Source organism: Gigantopelta aegis, chromosome 4 (genome assembly GCF_016097555.1).
Source record: "Gigantopelta aegis isolate Gae_Host chromosome 4, Gae_host_genome, whole genome shotgun sequence".
NCBI lineage: Eukaryota > Metazoa > Mollusca > Gastropoda > Neomphalida > Peltospiridae > Gigantopelta > Gigantopelta aegis.
In genome coordinates this window covers 28,891,207-28,914,556 of record NC_054702.1, presented here as the reverse complement: position 1 = coordinate 28,914,556, position 23,350 = coordinate 28,891,207, and the positions used below count along the sequence as shown (strand labels likewise).

Here is a 23,350-nt window from a genome sequence, read left to right as displayed (position 1 = left end):
TACAGGTAATTATTATAAATTTAAATTTTATGAAATAAACATAAATTAGTTTTTAAAACATCATTAAGACATCCTATATTAATATTTTGTTAAAGGATATCCCAGTTTAGAATTGGGTTAAATTACGCTGAATTACTTACCGTCTTCCGTAAACATTGCGGAAACGCCCACTTATTCCCAGAATGCTTTGCGAATGGTGATGAAGATGAACTCTACCAGTGGCCTTGTGTGCCGTTGAAGAAATGTCATATTTCATAAGCATAAATGCTTCAGATTGATGATTTTAAAAAAAATCATATATGTAGTAAATATTAATCAAATATTATAACGTACAATTGTTCATGGGACTCTGAGAACTGTTGAGCTGTGTTCGAATATTTTATGTTTAACCGGAAATATGGCTGCCGCCGACTTTGCAATCGCCAATTCTGGGTGGAATTGTGCCAATTCTTGTATCTAGTTAGCTCAGCTCTGTGTAACATCTAATACTTGAAAGGTATTTTCATTTATATGATATTTGCTATTTTACAATATGTGCTAACAGCTAACATTTGACATGATAGGCATTCAATGACAAGGCGAGATTTTTTGGGGGGGGATGAGAATCATTGAGATTCAATCATTCATAAGCTGTCAGAGGTGTCGAACATAAAAGGACAATCAGCCCCAAGTTCAGCCTGCTAGAGTTTTGCTAATGTTTGCGAACTATTTAATTGGTTCCCAATATGGTCATTTGGTTTACTGTGTAGCGCATATGCCAGTCTACCAGACGTTTTTCTGCTCAATCTGGCTGAACTTGGGCAGTGCCGTTGGTCTAGTATGTATATTCATATTATTCCTTAAATTTATCGATAGGATTGTATTAATGCTATAAATTTGAAATAAGTCAGGTCTCGTATTGGGTATGTCTTGGTGCTTTCATTTAATCAATACTTTTTTGTTTATGATGTGTTCAGGAAACCAAGTGCTCATGGACTTGACTGATACCATCATTTTTTATTGTATTACATGTAAAGTTTGGCAAAAAACCCAGTCTTTGACCACTTGTCATCCTAAAATGCCTTGGAGATAATTTGCCAATTGTTCTTAAAATTTTAAAAAACCTTGCTTGTCAAACTAATTGTCAGAAAGTATATTGGGCATTTTGATAAATATTTGACACCTGCTGTTTGTCAATTTCGAAACTTGAATGGTTAGCAAAATGGGAAACTTTGGTAATGTAAATTGTGTGTCGTATACATTGACTTCGATGGGGTTGGGTTGAGTTTTTCTTTCTCTTAGGATAGTTCCCTTACTGGATTATAAGCCTCTGCTACTCAGTTTTGATTTTGGAGTTTCTGTTATACACAGTTTTCTTTCTTGGCTTGTGTTCTCTGTCCAGTTATTTGCCTATAGATTAGAATAAATAGCTGGATTAGTGAGTGTTAGGGCATGTTCGTTTGCTGATGAGTCATGTATGCTGGAGCTCAAGCAACTCCAAGATCTTCTAATGGTCAGTCTAGCTTGAGTCCGCAATGTCCCCGTTATCATGATGTACAAGCTGTGATAGCAGGGAGCACTGACAGTCTTGTCTGTGGAGGAGTTATATACTGGAAAGGTGTACAACTTACATACATCACAATAATGGTTTTTAAAATTAAACCTTTTTTGTGTGCTTGAATGAGGTTAAGTCGGGGCTTCTAGAATTTTTATAAAATCCACTAGCCATGAGATCAGTGATTAAAAATTTACTAGCCACAATAAAAAATTCACTAGCCCTACTTTACTTTATTTTACTAAATAATAGTAATAAATGGAGATGGAGCTTAAAAACACTAACATTGGGGGTTGGGGTTGGGAAAGGATATTCATCTTTACAAAATAGACTTTAACTGCAACATTTGACCAAAAAAATTCACTAGCCATCGTGCATGGCAATAGTATTTATTTACTAGCCCATCATTGAATATCACTAGCCATGGGAATGGGGCTACCATAATCAAAAAGCCCTGGATTTACACTGTGATTGCATGTTTCCAAGCTGTGAATATAGCTGTGTTGGTGTACTATTGCTGTGAATATAGTGTGAACATTTTTGTATGGTTGCTAGAGAGTTCAAATTGGCAGGTATTTTTGTTAGACATATTTAATTCAGTGTGATTCCTAGAATTCAACTTCTGTTTATCTAACAGACATTTATGAGGCTACTTGCTAGTTATAATGAATGAATTGAGCCACAGTGTAGGTTTTTTAAGAAGCCAGTTATTAACAAGTTTTTCATGCATCAACCCTATATGCAAATGAGGGGTTTCAACTGTATTTATTAATAATAGCTCTTAAACTTGTACTTGTAAGTTAATATATGTTTGTTTTCAATTTGTTTTTTCATTTGTAGGTTTTGCTCTTAATGAGGCTAGCGTCATGGCACATACTGGTAAGTGTAGTTCAAAATTTCATTAAACTTATTATTTTTAAAAAGAAATTAGTTTTCATAAATTTTGAATATTAAAGTTCTTTAGTATTACATCACCATATGTGTATACATGTGTATTATATAAATTCTTAATGACCAATTTTGGTTTGAAATAATTTTGGAAATTATTATTTATATAGCAGAGAAATTTATTTGTGCCTTTACGGGATAAAATGCAAAATATAGGTATATGTATTACTCTTGCAGTGACAATTGGGTTTTTTTAAATTTTAATTAAATTTTTTTAAACATACATTAAACTAAACATCTATGCAGAATACTTTAAATAAACTCATAGTTTTTATGGTTTTTCAGGTGATGCTTGGCGTATATCAGGAGAAGACCGAGCGAAACATGATGCACAGTTCTTCCAACTGAAGCCCATTAATGGCTTTATCACAGGTATTGTCTTCATCATAGTAATGGTTGAAATATGTAAATAACCTTAGGTTTTTTGCCAGAAAGAATTTTTTTGGATATGGTGCTGTGGAATTGAATATTTACAATGTGTGTGCTGCATGCACCTGTTGTTTTTCACAAAGTGAATATTTACAATGTGTGTGCTGCATGCACGTGTTGTTTTTCACAAAGTAAATATTTACAATGTGTGTGCTGCATGCACCTGTTGTTTTTCACAAAGAAAATGGGTTAGGTTTAGGGTTTGGGTTAAGAAAATCATACAGTATGATAAGAGTCATTAATTTTGTCAAACAGTTAACTTTAAACAATGATATCTGCAAAGAATTTGGCTATGGCACCATACCCGTTTTACCTTCTGATATGGGTTTGGTCTGTTGATCACCATTAATGTCTATGCAGGCCATAGAATTTCAAATTTCTTGGGAAATACTTTTTCGGTTCCGTGCCTTGTGAAACGATTATTTCCATGAAGTCCAAAGGCCATTTATGGAGATAAATGTTTTTTTTGTTGTTGTTTTTTCAATGCCTGATAAGAATTGAATATGGTATAAATATTTTTTCACTAACACACTGTTACTTATTTTACTGTAGGGGAACAGGCTAGAGGGTTCTTCTTGCAGTCAGGACTACCGACCAGTGTGCTGGGACAGATATGGTTTGTGCTTTTTGTGGACACGTCACATTAAATTAATCATCCAGTTTAGTGTAGAATATTTCTTGATGGTGAAGTACAAGTCATATTTGCATTTGTTAGAATCATAGTTTTTATCAGCCACATTTTAAGTTTTTTTTATATAAACCTTGCAGTGTATAGACATTGCTCACTAAAAAATCAGTTTATTGGACAAAATTCATGTGATTGTATATGCCTAAAAAACTATTTAAAATATTTAAATCCTCATAAATTTTATATTTATATTTTCATTGGAATGTCATGCATACTACATAATAATTACTATTGAAAATGCACAAGTTTTTGTTGGGGTTTTTTTTTTGGTCCCCTGTTACAGTCCTTGGTTTTTGAAAAATCCAGGCGAGTGGAAAATCGCACACCTCAATATGCTAAGATGAGAGAAAAATTGCAATCTCCAAAATAAATCAAATAGGCAGTGTAGCTCAGATTAGATTTTGATTGGTACGTCTACCAAATTGTCTATTAAACCAGTATTTTGCAATTTGTTCAACGAAGAGAAATATCAGTTTAACCTTTAGAGTTCATATATAAATCGGTAAGTATTATTTTCGTGTCTTTTTTTTTAATTTTTATTATTTTAGATCGGCTAATGGTGATTAAAATTAGGCAAAAAATCGAAAAAGTTGCGTTTACTTACGGGCATTTGTGGCCAGCTGTCCAGTATTTATGTCCATTATTCCCGATAACAGTGGTTTTCTGACCAGAATTGTTTTTTAAACCCGAACTACGATTCATATTGCAATATTTGGTAATTTTCGTTGTTGGTAAAACGATGAAATTTATTATCAAATTAGCTGTTACAATCAGCTATCGATCCCTGAAAATTACCGCGACGTGCCGCCATTGTTGTCAAGCGAAAATACTTGCTGAAAACCACTTTTTGAACTCAAAATTTCAAGGTATTTTCATTTGAAAAAATCAAAACAAAAACCACCATTTTGAAAAAAAATCTTTTTTCTTTAATTATATTTCCGTTTCCGGTGAGTGTCGTGTGCAAAACGGCGGGAAATATGAATTGGGGAATGCACTGTATACAGTGTACAGTATATCGACTGATGTGACGTCGGGCGAGATATCTCGCCTGCAGTAGTCAGAAGGTTAATGACTGCATGTAAGCTACTCCCACAGGGCTTCTAGATTATGGTAGCCTCACTCCCATGGCTAGTGATATTCAATGTTGGGCTAGTAAATAACTAATATTGCCATGCCTGACGGCTACTGATACAAAATAGTCAAATGTTGCAGTTAAGTCTATTTTGTAAATATAAATAGCCTGTACCTCAGTGTTAGTGTTTTTAATCTCTATCTCCCTTTTCAGGTGACATATCTTATTATTACTAGTATTTAGGAAAATTATATTCACTTAAAGTAAAGTAGGGCTAGTTAATTTTCTGTCCTGGCTTGTAAATTTTTAAAATCACTGATCCCATGACTAGTGGATTTTATATAAATTCTAGAAGCTCTGTCCCATGTTTTGAATGTTTAATGTTTTAATAAAAGGACCTTCCTATCAGCTAAATGAGCTATGAAAAGTGTTATTTTTTGTAAATAGTGGAAATAAGTATACAAATTTATTTTACGTGCACTGTTTGTCGAGTAACATGCATTGTTTTTCACACTCGCCAGATTTAAATTACATGTGCTGTATGAGCGCGATCGCACCCGCGCACCTTAAACACCAAGGTCTTCTGTTACATCAAAGAAACATTTGTATACTTTTCAGGAAGCTTGCAGACATGAACAGCGATGGCAAAATGGACAAGAAGGAGTTCTCCATTGCCATGCATTTGATCAAGAAGAAACTACAAGGTTACGAGTTGCCCAAGACACTTCCCGCTAGCCTGAAGGCTGACCCCTATCCAGTGATAGGTTCATTCGGAGTGCAGCCTATGAATGTTGGTGTCGGGATGCCTGGGCCAATACACGGTATCATGAGTTTTACTTTATCTTTAAATAATGACATAACGTTTGTTTTGCTTAACAACTCCACTGGAGCACATTGATTAAAAATAACCAGCTTCTGTGGTGTCATGGTTAAGCCATCAGACATAAGGCTGGTAGATACATGGCTCACAGCCCGGTACCGGCTCCCACCCAGAACAAGTTTTAACGACTGAGTGGGTAGGTGTAAGGCCACTACACCCTCTTCTCTCTCACTAACCACACTACCAATTAACAACTAATCCACTGTACTGGAGAGAGCCCAGATAGCTGAGGCGTGGGCCTAGGACAGCGTACTTGAACCTTAATTGAATATCAGCATGAAAATAAGTTGAAATGAAATGATTAAAAATAATGACATTAACTGTCCACTTTGTGGATAAATGCTTGTACAGAAATATAGCATTTACTGTCACTAAAATGGTAGGTGCTGCCTAAATTGAATTGATTAGTTTTAAACAGTGGAACTATACTTCATATTTCATATAACTGCCCTTACATATTGCGTGAAAATTTATATTTTAAAAGAATAATGATAAGTTTCATCTTTTTTGTTAAGGAGCACCACCAATGATGATGGGCATGATGCCTCCTGTATCTATGGTAACTGGCACTATGACAACAGGGTCAGTTGGCATGCCACTAATGGCTAATGGAATTGCCCCAGCTGTTTCAGGTCAAGATATGTTTTTACAAAGTGGTATTTGTGTCTATGTTTTAATGTAGATATTTTAAATACTACGAAATATGCAGTGGTCTTGTATTACCTGTCAACCTGACATCATAATAAGTACATTTATTTGCCAGTTCCTTCAATGCCAGCCAGTTAGAAAATGAATAACTGACGTGACAGTACTGTCCCTACAAAATTGTCACAGCATGGTGAACTAAACATTTTTGGGGCATTTTCTGTATTTTCAAGGCAATTTTTCACTATTAGAGACAAAAAATTAATTGAAATAGAAATAAATGTAATTAATGTGTTTTCTTTAATATATGAATTTCAAAATACATAACAGGCATATTTTATTAATTAATAAGCATTTAACAGAAAGACACACCAGAGTAAACTTCAGTATAATGTAATATAACCAAATTGTCATCTAATAAGTTATCTTTTTGCTTAAAAAGTATGTTTTTATTTTCTGGAATAGGTGGATTTGCAGGAGGAATGCCAGTTAACAAACAAGTTGGGTATGTTTTTAACACGATTCATATTTATTAATTCTGTCTTTCACAGTAATTTCCTCAAACATTGGCAAACTACTTTAACTAGTTTTCATGCCTTTGTATATTTTAAAGAAACGAAAGGAACAATGTTTTAACGACACCTCTGCATATTTTAAACTATGGATATTTGGCATCATATGTATTATTATTTTGACACTTGGTCAACAGAAAGAGAAATTTTTTGTCACCATATATGCTACTCCAACTAAAAAATCAGCAACGGGTCTTTTGTATGGATTTTGGCCAGAGATTGGATATACCAGTTATGGGACATTTTTTGTGACGGCAACAACCCATTCCATATTTTTAAAGAATCTTTTGTTACTTTATTTAAATTATGGATGTGAAGAGTTTGTGAATAATATTTGTCCTAATTTATGGTAATCTATTATATTAAGGGGTCGAGATGTAGCCCAGTGGTAATTCGCTCGCTTGATGTACGGTCAGTTTGGGATCGGCCCCGTCGGTGGGCCCATTGGGCTATTACTCACTCCAGTCAGTGCACCACGACTGGTATATGTATATTAAAGGCCGTGGTATTTACTACCCTGTCTGTGGGATGGTGCATCTGGGATCGATCCCCGTCGGTGGGCCCATTGGGCTATTTCTCGTTCCAGCCAGTGCACCACGACTGGTATATCAAACGCCGTGGTATGTGCTATCCTGTCTGTGGGATAGTGCATATAAAAGATCCCTTGCAGCTAATCAAAAAGAGTAGTCCATGAAGTGGCAACAGCAGGTTTCCTCCCTCAATATGTGTGTGGTCCTTAACCACATGTCCTACGCCATATAACCATCAATAAAATGTGTTGAGTGTGTTGTTAAATGAAACATTTCCTTCCTTCCTATTATATTAGGGTATGTCATCTTCTTTTTATGTCCGCTCTTGTTCTAAATGATTCGTTGGTAGGATTTTTAGATCCTTTATTTGCAAACAATCTCAGTTACCTATTTCTTGATTGTTACATGTTGCATATCCAGATTTCCATTAAATGTGTGTTGAACATGACTTGAGGAAATTTCTGTGTTTAGTTAACTGTTTATGATTGTCATTTTCTGTAAATATTACCTGAAATGTCTTGACTTTCTTTTACATTATAATAATTTCAGGTCAGCTGCCTGGACTATGCCGCATCAGAGCAAATTAAAATATACCCAGCTTTTTAATACAAATGACAGAAACAAACGAGGATTTTTAACAGGTGTGATTTCAACTTGTGTTTTATCATATGTCACTGTGTGCTTTTTGTTGTATCAGCTAAGCATGTATGCATATCTTGTAAGGAATTGAATTGTTTTAGTTTGGCCACTTAAGGTTTTTTTAATTTGCTAAAACATTTTCCAAATTTTTGAATATATTTGTAGATGTTAAATTTAGTTGCAGTATTTACTGTTTGATGTGATTTATTATTATTTTACAGATGAAACAAAAGTATTTATTAGAGAAAATGGTAAACATAAAATATAAATTGTGGAAATAATATTTGACAGCATTTCATTGCCACCATTTAAATTGGTTTAAATTTCTTTTAACAAATAATTACATATCTCCCTTAGAATTCAGTTTTGAATTAGGGTTTTGTTGTTCAAAGTGACACTGTATTGTTATGTTTAATTCATATAATGATGTGTGTTTCAGGTGTTGAGGCAAGAGCAATTCTTCTTCAGTCCAATTTACCCCAACCACTGCTTGCACAAATATGGTAAATAACATAATATATGTCTTATGTTTTGGGGGCGTTTTTTGTATCCTGCAGTTACATTTTATTAATAAATTAAATGTAGATTTTCAGTTTATCCCATTTTACAGGATTTTAAAAGGAATTGGAACTTTGCTGCTTAATATTTTTTTGAGAATTCAATATTTGAATTTTGTTATTTTTTATTTATTTGTTTTCATATTTTTCTTATTTGGGTCAAGGTAAAAATATGTTGCCCAGTTTACATATAGTTATGGCTGCAGTCTTCAGTTAACTTTAATATTGAGGCCTTCAAAATGGATCATCAGTATTTTCTTTCTGCAGCACACAATTGTTTGATTTCCTTTAGATCTTATTTGCAATCTAGAGCACATTCAAGTTCAGGGGCGGGACGTAGCCAAGTGATAACGTGTTCGCTTGATGCGCAGTCGGTCTAGGATCGATCCCAGTGGGTGGGCCCATTGGGCTATTTCTCATCCCAGCCAGTGCACCACGACTGGTATACAAAAGGCTGTGGTATGTGCTATCCTGTCTATAGAATGGTGCATATAAAAGATCCCTTGCTGCTAATCGAAAAAGAGTAGCCCATGATGTGGTGACAATGGGTTTCCTTTCTCAAAAACTATGTGGTCTTTAACCATATGTCCGACACCATATAACCGTAAATAAAAAATGTGTTGAGTGCGTCGTAAAATAAAATGTTTTCTTCCTTCATTCAAGTTCAGTGCATTAGGTTTGGTGCTACAGAAGAATGTGACTGCAGAATTCCCATAGAAAAAATTAACATGCATATTTACCACTTACAGAAAAGTATAACAATGTAGTTATGAAGTTGCTTTCTGTGTATAACTAATAATTCAGTTTTTAACTGCTCTGTGTTCAAAATAATGGTGAAACTTGAGTTGCATAGGTAGTTGATGATATCTGTTGATAATGGAAACACAAATGTGTTAAAATGGAAGTTGTGTTTGTATTTAACATTGATAAAAGATACAGGATGGAGAAGAGAGACTGCAGTTTTAGTCTAACTTTGTGTTTCATATTTCCTGTATTTGATACCTGTTTTTTCTAGGACTCTCTCTGATGTTGACAATGATGGCAAGTTGACGTGTGACGAATTTTGTATAGCTATGCACCTCTCTGATCTGGCTCGATCAGGAGTAACACTTCCACCCAAACTTCCAGCAGAGCTGGTTCCTGCCAGTATGAGAGGAAGGGCCGGCAGTCTGGCTAGTGTTAGCATGCCAGCGGTTCCCATCTCGCAGCCTGCCCGTATGTATCTACAGTCGCCTTGGTTCACAGTTGTATTATTCGTTCCCTACCGGTCCAACCAGAGGGGACTATAGACTTCATCTCCATCTGTCTGTCCATCCGTTTGGCCCACTTATAAGTTTCTGGATGTTTATTTCACACTACCTTGAAATATTAAGCTGAAATTTGGTGTATAGCTCTATCATATACTATTACAGATCAAGTTTGACTTTCGTGACAATTTGCCCATTTGTGATGGTGTTATCGCCTTTGAACTAGGGAGATACAGAAGTTTGTTTTCCACACTTTTTTCCCTTTGCCTCAAGATACTAAGCCGAAATTTTTTGTACAGAGCTTTATCATGTACTATTACAGATCACATTTGTCTTTCAGGACAATTTACCCATATTTGACAGTTATGGCCCATGAAGTTAGGAGATAAAAAAAATTGGAACATGTATTGCTTTAGCAGTATTCTTTGAATGCTTGTTGACCTCAAAAGTTCTGAGAATTTAGATTATTTAACCTAAAATAAATCTTTTTATTAATCATTGGCTGTTGAGTGTTAAACATTTGATAATTCTGACACATTTCCATTGTTCAGTAGCAGCAAAGACATGGGCAGTTTACATACTATGGCCATTGATATATGCTAGAATTAGATTCTATGACCTAAGCACCTTACCGACAGCTAGACAAGTATTAAGTATTACAGTTAATCAAGTTTGTATATAATGGGGAATTTTAATAAATATCTAATTTAACCTCTATTTTTTTTTTACAGCTTCCCAAGGAGATTCATTTGGTGACTTGCTTGGAGGACTGGGAATGAGTGCACCTGTTCCACTGATTCAAGCTCAGCCACAGCCTGCGGCTAATGGGGAGATTAAACCAGAAGATACATCTCCAGGTATGTGCTACACGAATCAGATGTTGCTCCAGCTTAAATAATGATGTTAATAAACTTACTTCACCAAATTATATTTCTCTAGCCTAGTAGGCATCTATATAGAGATTATTATATGAGTTGGTGTGTTGTACTGATTTTATGAAACGAGTGTCACGATTCCTGTATTACCCAAGCAAGAGCGAGGTTAATACATGAATCCTGACACTTGTTATGTAAAATCAGTATGAAACACTAGCTCGTATAATAATTTCTTTATTATCCACATTATCCAAAATATTATTTTTATGAATACCGTATTTGACCGGAAATAAGCCCAGGGGCCCAAGACAACTCATTGTGAGCTTAGCATGGGGTAGGCTTATTCCCAGACAAGGGGCCAGTTTTGTTTTAAAAAAAAAAAAAATAATAATAATTAAAATAAATAATAATAATTAAATAAACTAGGAAGAAAACAAAAACGTTCAGTAGCACATCTATTAATTAGTGTTCCATTAATAAATAATAATTGTTTATTAATTAAATTGGGTTTTTACTAGTATCTAATTATCAGAAACACACCTTCTATGTTACAATTACTTACCAGTGCTGTTTATTTACATCCAAAATTTAATGCTGTGAAGACTTAAAAACAACAGCAATTAACAACAAACTCAATAGCATATACATACGTTTCTGACACAGACAGCCAGCTGACACTACAAAGAGTTGTCAATCTTGGTCATTGTTCTTAGCCAATCAGTATACAGTATTTACTGCGGACCCAGTGTGGTGGTAAAAATAGACATTGGTTTTAGTTCAGACTTGGACTTGAGTACTTCAAAGAAATACTGCAGGCATGAAATTGAAAACAATGTTACACACTGTTACTGTTAGACTGCTAAATCTCACTGGTGGTAAAATATTGTGTTACATTTGTGTTTAATTATCTGCAGGAGGTATGACCTTTTAAATGAACTTTGAGCAAACTTGCAGTTTCGTGTTATTTATAAGGTGACGAAGTTGGGGATGGGCTTATTTACGAATGAGGGCCTAATTTCTTAAATGCTATCAAAACGGAGGGGGGCTTATTCAAAGACATGGGCTAATTTCCGGTCAAATACGGTAACAAAGCTAGGACCATATTAAAACGTTTCAAACTAGAAAGAGACGACGAAACAGTGTCATTTTTTGAACTGACATCATTTCAGTGAGCGATTACATCTATCTAAGACTGGGGAAGCTGCATTAAGTTATGACGTTGTTTCCCAAAATTACGTCATTTATTGTGCATGTGAAATTATGACACACGTGTGTTCATACTGGTTATATTTCCCTGAATATCTTGAACTTTGTGAATAATAATATTGGTTTATGTGACATTGCTTTTCTTCAGTTTTATGTGTGCCTTACATAAATAACACCAAACTTTCATGTTTGAAAAGTCGCTTGCAAAATGCCAAGAACACAATCCTCAAAATTATCAGGGAGGAATTGGAGCCCTGAACAGGATTAAATATCCTGAATGATTCCATTTTTATTATTGCAAATGGTAAATATAAACAGTGGAGATTAAAAAACAAAAAAAAGTTTAGTTTCATCAGAGTTTGGTAACAGTATTTTGCACCCCATCCACTTAAAAAAGAAAATTTTGTAATACCAGCTCATCTAGATATCCATTATATTTTCTCACCAAACATCTGTAAAATTAGTTTCCCTTCATCATTTTTTGTTTTTCATGGTTGGTTCATAATTAGGAAAATTTTTTAAACAAATATTAATGAGTTCAGGTTTAGAATTTGTTATTAAAACTAAATTTGATAATGCAGATGGTTGTTTTGATGATTCTGGTTGACAATATTGACAGTGACGTTTGAGGACAAGAGGAAAATGAATTTCGACAAAGGTCAGGCTGAGCTTGAGCGACGGCGAGCAATGTTACAGGAACAGTTAAAGAGAGAAGAGGAGGCACGTCTGGAGAAGGAACGAAGAGAACAGGAGAAAAGGGAAAGGATTAGGTATGTTTACTTATACGGTAAATCTACAACAACAGAGTTGTCGGTTTTGTTTTTTCGTTTTACCCACCAAGGGTAAGCTGTCCTCTTAGTTAAAACAAATTGAATAATTTTGCTCAAATAAGCATGTTAATGGAGAAAAATAACAATTATCTTTTTGAATCTAGGGCCATAATAATAAATGATAAACTTCAATTCCAGGTACCTTGTTTACATTGTAAGAATTCTTACTGATTTTAGACCTTGAATTAACAAGGGTTAACAATTGCTTGTCTTGAGAAGATATTATTTTGTTAAAAAATAAATGTAGATAAAAGCAAGCAAGAGATATCAGCAGGATTTCAGAATTAACAGCTTTTTGCTTTAATAAGTAGTTGTTTTATGGTGATTTTCATTAATCCCCAACCAGTCCAACCAGAGGGGTCTGTAGGTTTTGTTTCTGTCCTCCTGTCTGTCTGTCCATGTGTCCCACATATAGTTTTCTAGACTTCTTTTTTTCAGCATCACCTCAAGATATTGAGTTTGAAATTGTGTGTATAGCCCTCATGTACTGTTGACTTGCAATTTTTGACAGATTTATGTCCCTTGAACTAAGAAAAGAACTTTGAGCCCGTAGGGGACATGTATTGCTTTTTCAGTACACTCAAAATGGTTCTTTGTTCTGTTTGTAGACAAGAACAAGAACAAAGACGTCAGCAGGAATTGCAGAAACAGTTGGAGAAACAGCGGCAGATAGAACGAGAACGGGAGGAACAACGCCAGAAGATGCTGGAACAGAGAGAGGTAGGAGCTTTACTAATGTTCATTCTGTGTTGACAGTGTTGCTTTGAAAATCATCAAATAATATCAATTGCATGGTTATAATGGGTTGTGCAAATTAAAATGGCTTACCTGTGATTTTTCTTTGTTTTGCATAACCCATAAATGGATTATGCTTAATTTTATTTTTCAGTTGTCTGAAAATTATTTACTTTTGTTAAACATAGGCTGCTCGCCGGGAACTGGAGCGTCAGCGTCAGATGGAGTGGGAGCGACAGAGGAAAGAACAGCTATTGGCGGAGAAGAACCGGGAGTACACGGAACTGTCAGCGCTCAAGGCTCAGGACAATAATCTGAAAGACGAACTCGAGTCTCTGGTGGGTTCTTGGAGAATACTCAATAACATTCAAGGCAGTACTCAAGGCTTACTTAATCACCTTCATGCTAAGAATCACATATGGCTGTACACAGAAATCGCCACTGTTGCCTGTCTTTTGCCAGCTTCTTCAGCAGCCCCCAGCTCAGACTGCCCTCTCGGATTTCCTTTTCTACTGTCCTTTTCCATGTTTCTTTCAGTCTTCCTCGTTTCCTTTTTCCATCAGAGTGCCCTCTTGGTAGGGCTGTTTGAGGCATTCTGATGACATGGCCTATCCAGTGCCATCTTCGGCGCTTGATCTCCGATATCAATGACACTGTGGAGTTTTGTTTATGGAGTTCTTCGTTGGTTCTAAAGATACTGTTTATCTTACACAAGTTTTAACTGATTTTGTCGATCGCGATCATGTGGCAAACATAGGACAACATCTGTTCTTAACTGCAAGATATAACGGTATTGGCAAGTAGTCAGTTGGGGTGTTTTATTTATTACCTGTTGCCATTTTTAGTTTTATAGATCCTTTTCAGACAGTATATTTTTTCTTTAATATGGTTGTTGTCATACATTTGGATTGTCATTAAAAATATTTTTAGCTTCCATGTGTATTATTCAAAATAAGTAGTTTTATTTTTTGTTTGTTTGATGGACTTCCCCACACATTCCCAGATTTGAATGCTGTGTTTTTAGACCATCACACATAAAATCAGGGACATATTATTCATGACTGCTGATACACTACCATCATGACAGTTGTGAATTAGTATATACCTACATCAACATGTCAGTCTTATTTCACTGAGTATTGGTCTGATGCATTGACTTTTTATTTATTTGTAAGAGGATATCTTGGTATTCTCATTTTGTTAGCTCTATGAGATGTCTTTATTGCTGTAGGGGCTTGTACTAAAAAAAAAAGTATTAGGTGATATATTTCTTCATTTAATGTTTTGAAAAAAAAAGTATTAGGCAATATCTTTCTATTTCTTTTTCTTTTTTAATTAATGTTTATTATAATGTCCAGTGTTCATTGATTATTTCTACAGGATGGAAAGAAAACAGAAATAGCTTTGAAAATAACACAGGTTCGGAATGGAGTCACTGACTTCACTACGAGTATTGAGAGTATGCGCTCTTTACGAGACACATCAATGGCAGACATTGACAGATTTGAACACGAGATGCAGGTAATCCAGTGTCTGTGTCTGTTATGTACATCTTAAGAGAAAACACCTTTTGACACTGCCTTGTGCAGATATGCAGTTTTGAAAATGTTAATGATTGTTACATTATCCTTTTGACTGCCTGGTGCAGAGATGTAATTTAAAAAGTGTTGAAGGGACTGTCCCCGACGAGTTTTCAGCCATTGTAAGATGTTTTTGACTAACAAAATCTTTTTAGCAACTAAAATTAAATATTAAATACATTTTGTTGTTTAGAATGCCAATGTGGATATCTAATATGTTTGCTGTCGTGTGATAATGTCTGTAGCAGTCACTTTTTACTTCATAATATATATTTGAAAGTTTTTGAAGGTAAAATCTGGTTTGGGCTACTATAAACATTAGGATGACAACAAACACCTTGTTTATACAAACAGTGATATTATAAACAGGAAAATATCTTTAATATGTAATTTTAATATGTAATTTTAGTCATCAAAAATGATTTGTTACTTGTAAACATGTTACAATGGTATCAAACTCAGAATAGTCCCTTTAATGGTTCTGTCATGCAGATTAAATAGATCTGAGAAGTTCATTTATAAACAAAACTAGGTAGCTACCTGAACATCTTGAGAAATGTTTACTTTATATTGTGGTGGGATGTAGCTTAACATTCTTTTCCAGAGTTTATTGAGTTTTTCGGTGACACACATCATTCATTTTCAACTCAGTGTTTGTGCTTGTATCCAGGTACGGTTATGGCACATGCGTTAGCTATCTGGGCCGTCTGTCCAGGACACCGAGTTAGTTGTTAGTAAGAGAGAAACTGGTTTAGTGGCCTTACACCTCAACCATAAAGCCATTAAAACTCTATTTCAAATTGGTGGGCAAATACAGACTGTGGGTGTAGGTAATTTTTGGCGTATTTCCATCATAAAACTGTTCAAGCATCCCTGTCGTGGACACTTCTGATTTCACTACACAGAGTTCTATCCAAGACGGATACAAACTCAGAATCTACCAGTCGTAAGTCTAATGACTTGATCACTACTCCTCAAAAGAGTGCAAAAACAAAGTAATCAGTTTTCAGTTGTAACAAGTTCTCACACGCTTGAAAAAGCCCTAAATTTGAAGCGTTGCCTTAAATAGACCCTATTTTGATGATCTAGCCCAAAAAAGCCCTATATTTTGTGGGCAAGTTCACGAAAGACACTTCTTCCGGAAACATTAAATAGATTGCCAAAAATACATCGATATCTACTTTCATTTGTTGATCTCTGTGCTTGTTTGAACATTAGTGTGTAAACTGCCAAAATTATACCAACGATTGATTCGTAAAACATCTTTGATGTTCGGTATTGTTCATAGAAGGATTAATTCGTAACTTTCGGGGAACATTTGATTGGTCATTCTAAAATGAAACACGTTTCTAGAATACTAATCAAGAGTCTTAATCTCAGTACAAACTAAATAAAACAGAATATTCTAAAATTATCTGAACTGAATCAGACAATTTTTGCCTATGTTGATTTTACGTATTTATGTTAATGAAAATATGTAGGACAATTTTCTTTCAATTCCGATGGCCCGCTTGAACACTCCCATTATTTTGTCGAGTTCGAAGGTCATTGCAAATGGCGGACAGCAAAGTTTTAGTCCTTAAATTTTACTTACATTGAATCTAAAAAGCCCCTAAATTTAGGTTTGAATTTCTGTATGAACCATGTGTAAGCTTTAAAATGTCTTTGTTATGTACTGCATAAAAAAAGTATCATTAATTGTGGTGTTTTGGGTGTGTGTTTATTGTTCAGGATTTGAAAAGAAGATTAAATCAACTACAACAGGAGAAGGAAGAAATCACGTTACAACTTCAGACATCCCAACACAACTCGCCTATGTGTAAGTGTAAGTTATGACTTTTGAGACGACTAATTTGATGTTTCGCTTTTACACTGTTGCATTCATTCACTTGTGCTTGCTTGTACGTGCTTAAATGTCGCTACCAGTCACTTGAATCATGTTCTGAGCTTGACATTGCCAGATGTATTCCTCACAGTAACAGGTTGATTTTTTTTTGCAGTGACTAAGGTTGAAAATCTTGAACTTACTATAATGCCAGCAAACTCAAGTGATATTTTTGTCAGACATAGGTGTTTATTTTATTTAAAAAGTATAAAAAAAACGATCTTGTATGTATTTTGAAATTGCAACCAAATTAATTTACACGTTTATGTAATTCTGGTATTATTATTTTTAATATTTCACCAAAACATGAAATTAATATGAGACACAGGTTTGTATGTTACCTAAAAGTAAACATTTGGCTCTAGTATTAATTTATAAATAACAGCAAACATTTCACACTTCTTGAAATTAATTATGGGGTTTTTTTAAATATTTTTTGTGACAGTGTTACTTAGAATTGAAAATTTGCATGCTTGTTCAACCAGGTCCCATCCCCCAAAAATCTGAGTCAACTTTCTTATATGCAAAGTGTGTGCTTTTGGTATTGTAATCCTAAACTTCATTCAGTGGCAAAATCATGTATTTTATGTAGAATTAATAAACGTGCAAGAATTGCAAGATGGTTGTGATCCATAACAATTGAAAGTGCAAAATGTATAATGATTTACGCCTCATTGCAAACAATTTATGTTTTAGTTGAGTTTGAAATGAAGTCGGTACGATTCCTCTTCTGTAATGAAGATTGTATATGTAAACATAACAAAATTGTAAAATCTAGAGTACCGGTAATCTAAATTATCAAAGTCATTTTGTGAAAATATTTAAAATGCAACTCTAATTACTTTGTATTTTCACATTTAAAAAAAAAAAAAACCTTGATTCTACAGCGGACACCCATCGGACTCTGATGCATAGTGTAGAATTAAAGAAAACCAACGTGCAGCGTCTAAAGAAAGAACTTGCACAAGTAGAACGGGACACGGAGGGCAAACTAACGGAAATTGACAAGAATAATGCACAGATTACGGTAAATATGATTTTATCAGTGTCGGTGACATTGGCTGTAGTTTTTTGTTTGTGAAGTAAATGTGCTTTGAAAGTTGTAGATCAAGCTTTAATAATATGTTGTAAAATGTCTTTGAGTCATTTGTAATATTTGAATATGTTGACATTTTTAAAGACTTGCTTCTGTCCCTTCTTCGAGTAATTAGTATCTGGGTGTTTTTTTACCAGGTGTCTTCAATTCATATGTTTTTGCTTTCGTTTTACACATGTTGAAGTAATGTTTTGTGAAATTTTGAGTTGCACACTGAACCAATGTTAAAAATAATATCAGCTTTACTCTCTCTCTCTCTCTCTCTCTCTCTCTCTCTCTCTCTCTCTCTCTCTCTCTCTCTCTCTCTCTCTCTCTCTCTCTCTCTCTCTCTCTCTCTCTCTCTCTCTCTCTCTCTCTTCCTCCATCCCCCCAATGGGAAATATTAATTGCAGTAGTCTTTTTAAGAGTTACATATGTCTGCTATTATACGTTTTTAAAGTTCATAGTAAACTGATGATTTTGTCACCCCTTTTTGTTTTATCAACATCATGTCATGTCTTCATTTTAGAACTTTTCCATAAGGGATAGGGTGGAGGCCATTTGTTTTATATATCAACCATGATTTTTATGTAGTGGAAAAGATGCATAAAATAACCGAGTGCCTCCCAACCCAATGTGCTAGATTCTGGAACAGCCATTAACACATTGTTTATCTGTTTGTGTTTTTGCCAGGCTCTAAGTGAGGAGTCCAGTAGCTTACAACAGCAGCTGCCATCTCTACAAGACAAGAAAAAACAAGGAGAGGAGCAGATACTGACTAAGCAAAACAGTTTAACCAAAACCACAGAAATTAAAACCAGGTTATCATTTTATAAGAACAACCAATCCGTGAAACTCTGTTAAACCCGATTCTGGTAATTGGGGAAATCCCACCTGAGATACAGTCAAATGATAAAACTAATTGTAAACACATTGTCATGTTATTTATTACCCATAGGGTTCAAAGTATTTTGATCCAACCAGTGCCCACAACTAGTACATCAAAGACTGTGTTATGTTGTATTCTGTTTATGAAAGAGAGCATGTACAAGATCACATGCTGTAGAACTTTGTGACAGCAGCAGGCTCCTCTCCCAGCTCTCTCTCCCACTCCCTCTCCCTCTCTCTCTCTTTCTCTCTCTATCTCTCTCTCTCTCTCTCTCTCTCTCTCTCTCTCTCTCTCTCTCTCTCTCTCTCTCTCTCTCTCTCTCTCTCTCTCTCTCTCTCTAAAACCATTTGTAGAAATAACCAAATGTTAGACACTAAATAGCCATGGTTTAAATTGTGATGAGATATCAATAACAATTCTTGCTTTCTTCCAAAATATCTTAGTTCATTACAAAATGATATCTCCCACAAACACTTTTATAATATACAAAACTGTAACTTGACTAAGGATTTCAATGTTTACAGTGTCTGTTTTTGTTTCTTTAAATTGTAATCTTACCTGACCATGTTTAAAACGGCCATTCTTGAGTGATAAATAGAATATTACCAGAATTTCCATTTTGCTTCATGGATATTTTAAATTAATAATGGGATATGTGAATGGCACAAGTAATTCAATAACTTTAAAAAAAAAACATTTAATAATCTACAAATATGACAGTTTTCTTATTTTACAACTGAAATCGGTCTGTAAAGTTGATAAAAGATGGGTATTACCATGTCAGAACATCGTTTTTTACTCTCTTTTTTTTTATTTTTTAGTCAAAAGACAGCTATGAAATCATCCGAAGGTAAGTTAACATTAGTTTTTATCACAGAGTAGACACTGTATTGTTTTTATTTATGTTGCATAGAACACTCTGGTAGTGTTATTTTGTTTGTTTTAAGTATAGAAAATGGCTACAGCATTTATTTATGTCTGTTACATGTTTATTTTATGTTTTGAATGTCCTTAATAAGAAATGTAAAACCCTATGACCTGATCTGATGTGGTATGTATACTGAAGGTTTCTGCACTTTTGTACGTAAATGTAAAATTAACTATACTGGTACGTCCGTAGTAATTAACAAAAAACAAATTTAAACTAACACTTGATCCTCTTTCCCCAACTTAATTTCCACCACTGCATAATTGAGTTCACTACCCTCAAAATTCCACTGTTAAGTTGTTGGTTGATGTACAGTATAATTGCTTTATTATAGGAGTTTTATTTTTGTGGGATTTTTAGATTTACCATGTTTATGCATGTTGATGGATTTTTGTTTTCTAGTATAGTAGTTTTAGATGAGGTGTTTCTGTTTATTTTTGTTAATATAGGTAGTGATAAAAAGTCAGCCAGTTGGTTTGATTTTGGCAATGAGTTTAGCAAGACAGCTGAAAACAGTGGGTCAATCAATTGGGGTAATGCGTTCTCTACAACAAGTAAACAGCCCACCACCCAGGATGTCTGGAGTGCCAGTCGTTTGTCTAGTCAAAACACAGAATCCTCCGTTGGTAAGACATGATTTACTTTGTCAGAGACTCGTGTGCAGGGATTTTTCCAGGGGTGGTGGTCTAGGGTGTGGATGACATCTACTCTCAATGGACTTATACAATATACAGTGGACATTGTCTAAACTGGTGTAATAGCCCAAAATATACCCCCTGCCAAACTATACCCAGGGTATAAAACAGGCTAGCCCAGAATATACCTCTCTAGTCTGAAATACAATGTCCAGAGGGGTTTTTTTCCATCATAATTTATATATTTTGGGCTAGAGAATATCGAAATATTTTCTAAAATGACTGATCCTTTTAGTTTTAGTTTTATGAAAACAACAGTTGCTTTTCATTTAAAGCATTTATTATTATTTATTTATTTATTTTGTATACAGGTTAGTAATAAAAAATGAGGGTTAGGGGTATAAAACAGGCTAGCCCACATTAACCCCGGGTATTGTTTGGCGGGGGGTATATTTTGGGCTGTTACACCGGCTTCATTTGGGACCAAGGAAATGTGCCAATTTACACAGTGCCCATATAGATGAATTTCAAACAGAGTTATGCTTGTTGTGATGTTGTCATCAGAAAGTATTAACATAAGTAAAACCCCAAATCCGCATGAGAAAATGCACTTAGGTATGAACACACACTAATAATCCGATTGATTGAGCTGCATACAAACGTTACAGCTCAAATAAGCATGTTTCTTTCACGTCACTTTTATGTTCTAATTACTGGGGAACTGCCGTCATTGTTCACACAGTAAAATTATGTGCCATTGTAGACAGAGTTAGTTGCTGCATATATTGTTCTTCTGTTCTTGAAATTGCACCCAAAATCCGGAATAGACCGCGTCCGGTTTAGACAGTTTTATTACTAATAGATTAACAGTAACTGTATGGGACTTTGAAATAGTATCTGTTTACACAGGAATCTGGTTTAGATATGCTGGTTTGGACGGAGTCCACTGTACATATGGAAAGAACTTTAAGCAAAAGGGAATGTGTTTGAACCATGGATCTAAACCCTGCACACATGCCTGTTAAAGTATTTTAATTTAAATCTATCAAATGGTTTTGATACTGGTTCCATTTTAAAATCAACAACAAATCTTACGGCATCATTAGATTGATTTTTTTTCATGAAGTCTTTAATTTCCTCATTTCTGTATAAATTTGCTAACCTGGCATTAGTTTCACTTAAGAATGTTGTTATGATCAAATAATGATAGACTGTTTTCTTGAAACTTAATATCCATTGATATCTCTATAATGTGTTGTCTTTTTTACTTTTAGCTTTCATGTCAGGATCAAAGAAAAAGTATAGAGCTTTGTTTGACTTCGAAGCAAGAAGTAGTGATGAATTGACACTTATGCCTGGTGACGTTGTTTGGGTAAAAACACATTATTATTCATTAAAGGGGCCATTCATAACTCAACATTTCACAATTTTATTTTATCCTAAAAGTATACATAAAATGTTTATTCATAAGGAATGTTTTTATCAACTTTATTTAGTTCTAAAACCATGTGCTGGCAATAACCACATCACCTCTCTTAGGTCTAATGTTCTCATTGTAGGCTCGTGGAAATGGTGTTAGTTGTGAACAGCCCCATAGCAAAATTAGTAAATATAACTTTTCGTTGTTTTAATATTTTACAGGTCCTATATACAAATTGTGTTTTCTGATTTGCTGATGTATATCAGTTGTTTTACTGATGCAGATTCGATTTGATTGACAAAGTGTTAAAAGAGTTGATAAAACAGGAATTTTTAAACAGTAAAACCACCAATATGACAGCATCTCCCCCCCCCCCCCAAAAAAAAAAACTCGCAAAAAAACCAAAGAAAGAAAGAAAAAATCTACATAGTTACTAAAGATTTATCCCTATTCTAATTTTATCTGGTTTAAAAAAATATCAAAACCCAAACTTAAATAATTTTATTTTAGTAAGAAAAATCATTACAAAAACATCAAGTAGTGATTAAGTAAATTAAGTAAAATTATCTACTAAGTAGAGCTGAGTGATCAAAGCCTTTAAGTTAGTAAAATAGGTTGGGGGAGTGTGAAATTATTACAAAACATCCACTGTTTCTTAAATTTGACAGTAAAACACTGATTTTGCAGCATAGCTGTTAAAAGAAATCCAATCAGAATTATTGTTACAAATGCACTGAATTATAATAACATTTTAGAAGAGTTAACATAACAGGAATTTTCAAACCGTAAAACCATCAATATAACAGCAACTCTCTCCCCCCCCCCCCCCCCCCCCCCCCACACACAAAAAAAAAGAAAGAAAGAAAAACCCCAAATAACCCACATAGTTACTGAAAATTTATCCCTATTTTAATTTTATCAGGTTTAAAAAAACATGCACTGAATTATAATAACTTTTTAATGTCGGAAGCCTACATCCCGTTTTTATATCCTGTCATTAGAAGCCTATATCCCGTTTTTATATTCTAACTCCTTTTCATATTCTGTTTTGTAATAATAGGAAATACATTATTGAAACATGCACTGAATTATAATAACTTTTTAACTGTCATTAGAAGCCTACATCCTGTTTTTATATCCTGTCATTAGAAGCCTATATCCCGTTTTTATTTCCTCTCATTTTAATATTCTGTTTTTTAATAATAGGAAACACATTATTCTGCATCACTGATTTATTGTGCACCACAGCTTTGACTTGCTTAAGGACATCATCTTAATGATGTTCTCTGTATTTGCAGATACCGGATGAGCAGGGAGAGCCTGTTGAAGGCATGGAAGAGTGGTTCAGGGGAGAGAGAGATGGACATGTAGGCTGGTTTCCAAAAGCTTATGTGGAGCTCGCTGAAGACCAACCATCTAGTCAACCACTAGTCAGCCAAAATACATTTATTACCAGGTAAGATTGTTTTCACTGACACCATGTATTTTATATAAATGAGTGGACACTTCCCACAAAGAGTTGTACCCCTGATTCTGAGCTGTTGGGGTCTG

General features: G+C 34.5%; 1 protein-coding gene across 5 annotated transcripts in view; it reads left to right on the top strand.

The window, feature by feature from the left end:
- Positions 1-210: 210 nt before the first annotated feature.
- Positions 211-23,350, top strand: part of LOC121370321 (intersectin-1-like) — a 108,537-nt gene continuing 85,397 nt past the window's right edge. For 4 of the 5 annotated variants that reach the window (XM_041495469.1, XM_041495468.1, XM_041495466.1 and 1 more), the window contains exons 1-22: positions 211-496; positions 2,375-2,413; positions 2,768-2,854; positions 3,464-3,527; positions 5,290-5,492; positions 6,067-6,183; positions 6,662-6,701; positions 7,848-7,939; positions 8,377-8,440; positions 9,510-9,709; positions 10,473-10,598; positions 12,442-12,592; positions 13,261-13,372; positions 13,576-13,725; positions 14,768-14,908; positions 16,699-16,792; positions 17,740-17,879; positions 18,621-18,748; positions 19,638-19,666; positions 20,194-20,370; positions 21,654-21,751; positions 23,098-23,255. In XM_041495469.1, coding sequence (XP_041351403.1) covers positions 2,401-2,413; positions 2,768-2,854; positions 3,464-3,527; positions 5,290-5,492; positions 6,067-6,183; positions 6,662-6,701; positions 7,848-7,939; positions 8,377-8,440; positions 9,510-9,709; positions 10,473-10,598; positions 12,442-12,592; positions 13,261-13,372; positions 13,576-13,725; positions 14,768-14,908; positions 16,699-16,792; positions 17,740-17,879; positions 18,621-18,748; positions 19,638-19,666; positions 20,194-20,370; positions 21,654-21,751; positions 23,098-23,255 — 2,384 coding nt within the window. In that variant the 5' untranslated portion in view covers positions 211-496; positions 2,375-2,400. The remainder of the gene's footprint in view (positions 497-2,374; positions 2,414-2,767; positions 2,855-3,463; positions 3,528-5,289; positions 5,493-6,066; positions 6,184-6,661; positions 6,702-7,847; positions 7,940-8,376; positions 8,441-9,509; positions 9,710-10,472; positions 10,599-12,441; positions 12,593-13,260; positions 13,373-13,575; positions 13,726-14,767; positions 14,909-16,698; positions 16,793-17,739; positions 17,880-18,620; positions 18,749-19,637; positions 19,667-20,193; positions 20,371-21,653; positions 21,752-23,097; positions 23,256-23,350) is intronic. The other variant, XM_041495467.1, reaches the window with a different exon arrangement.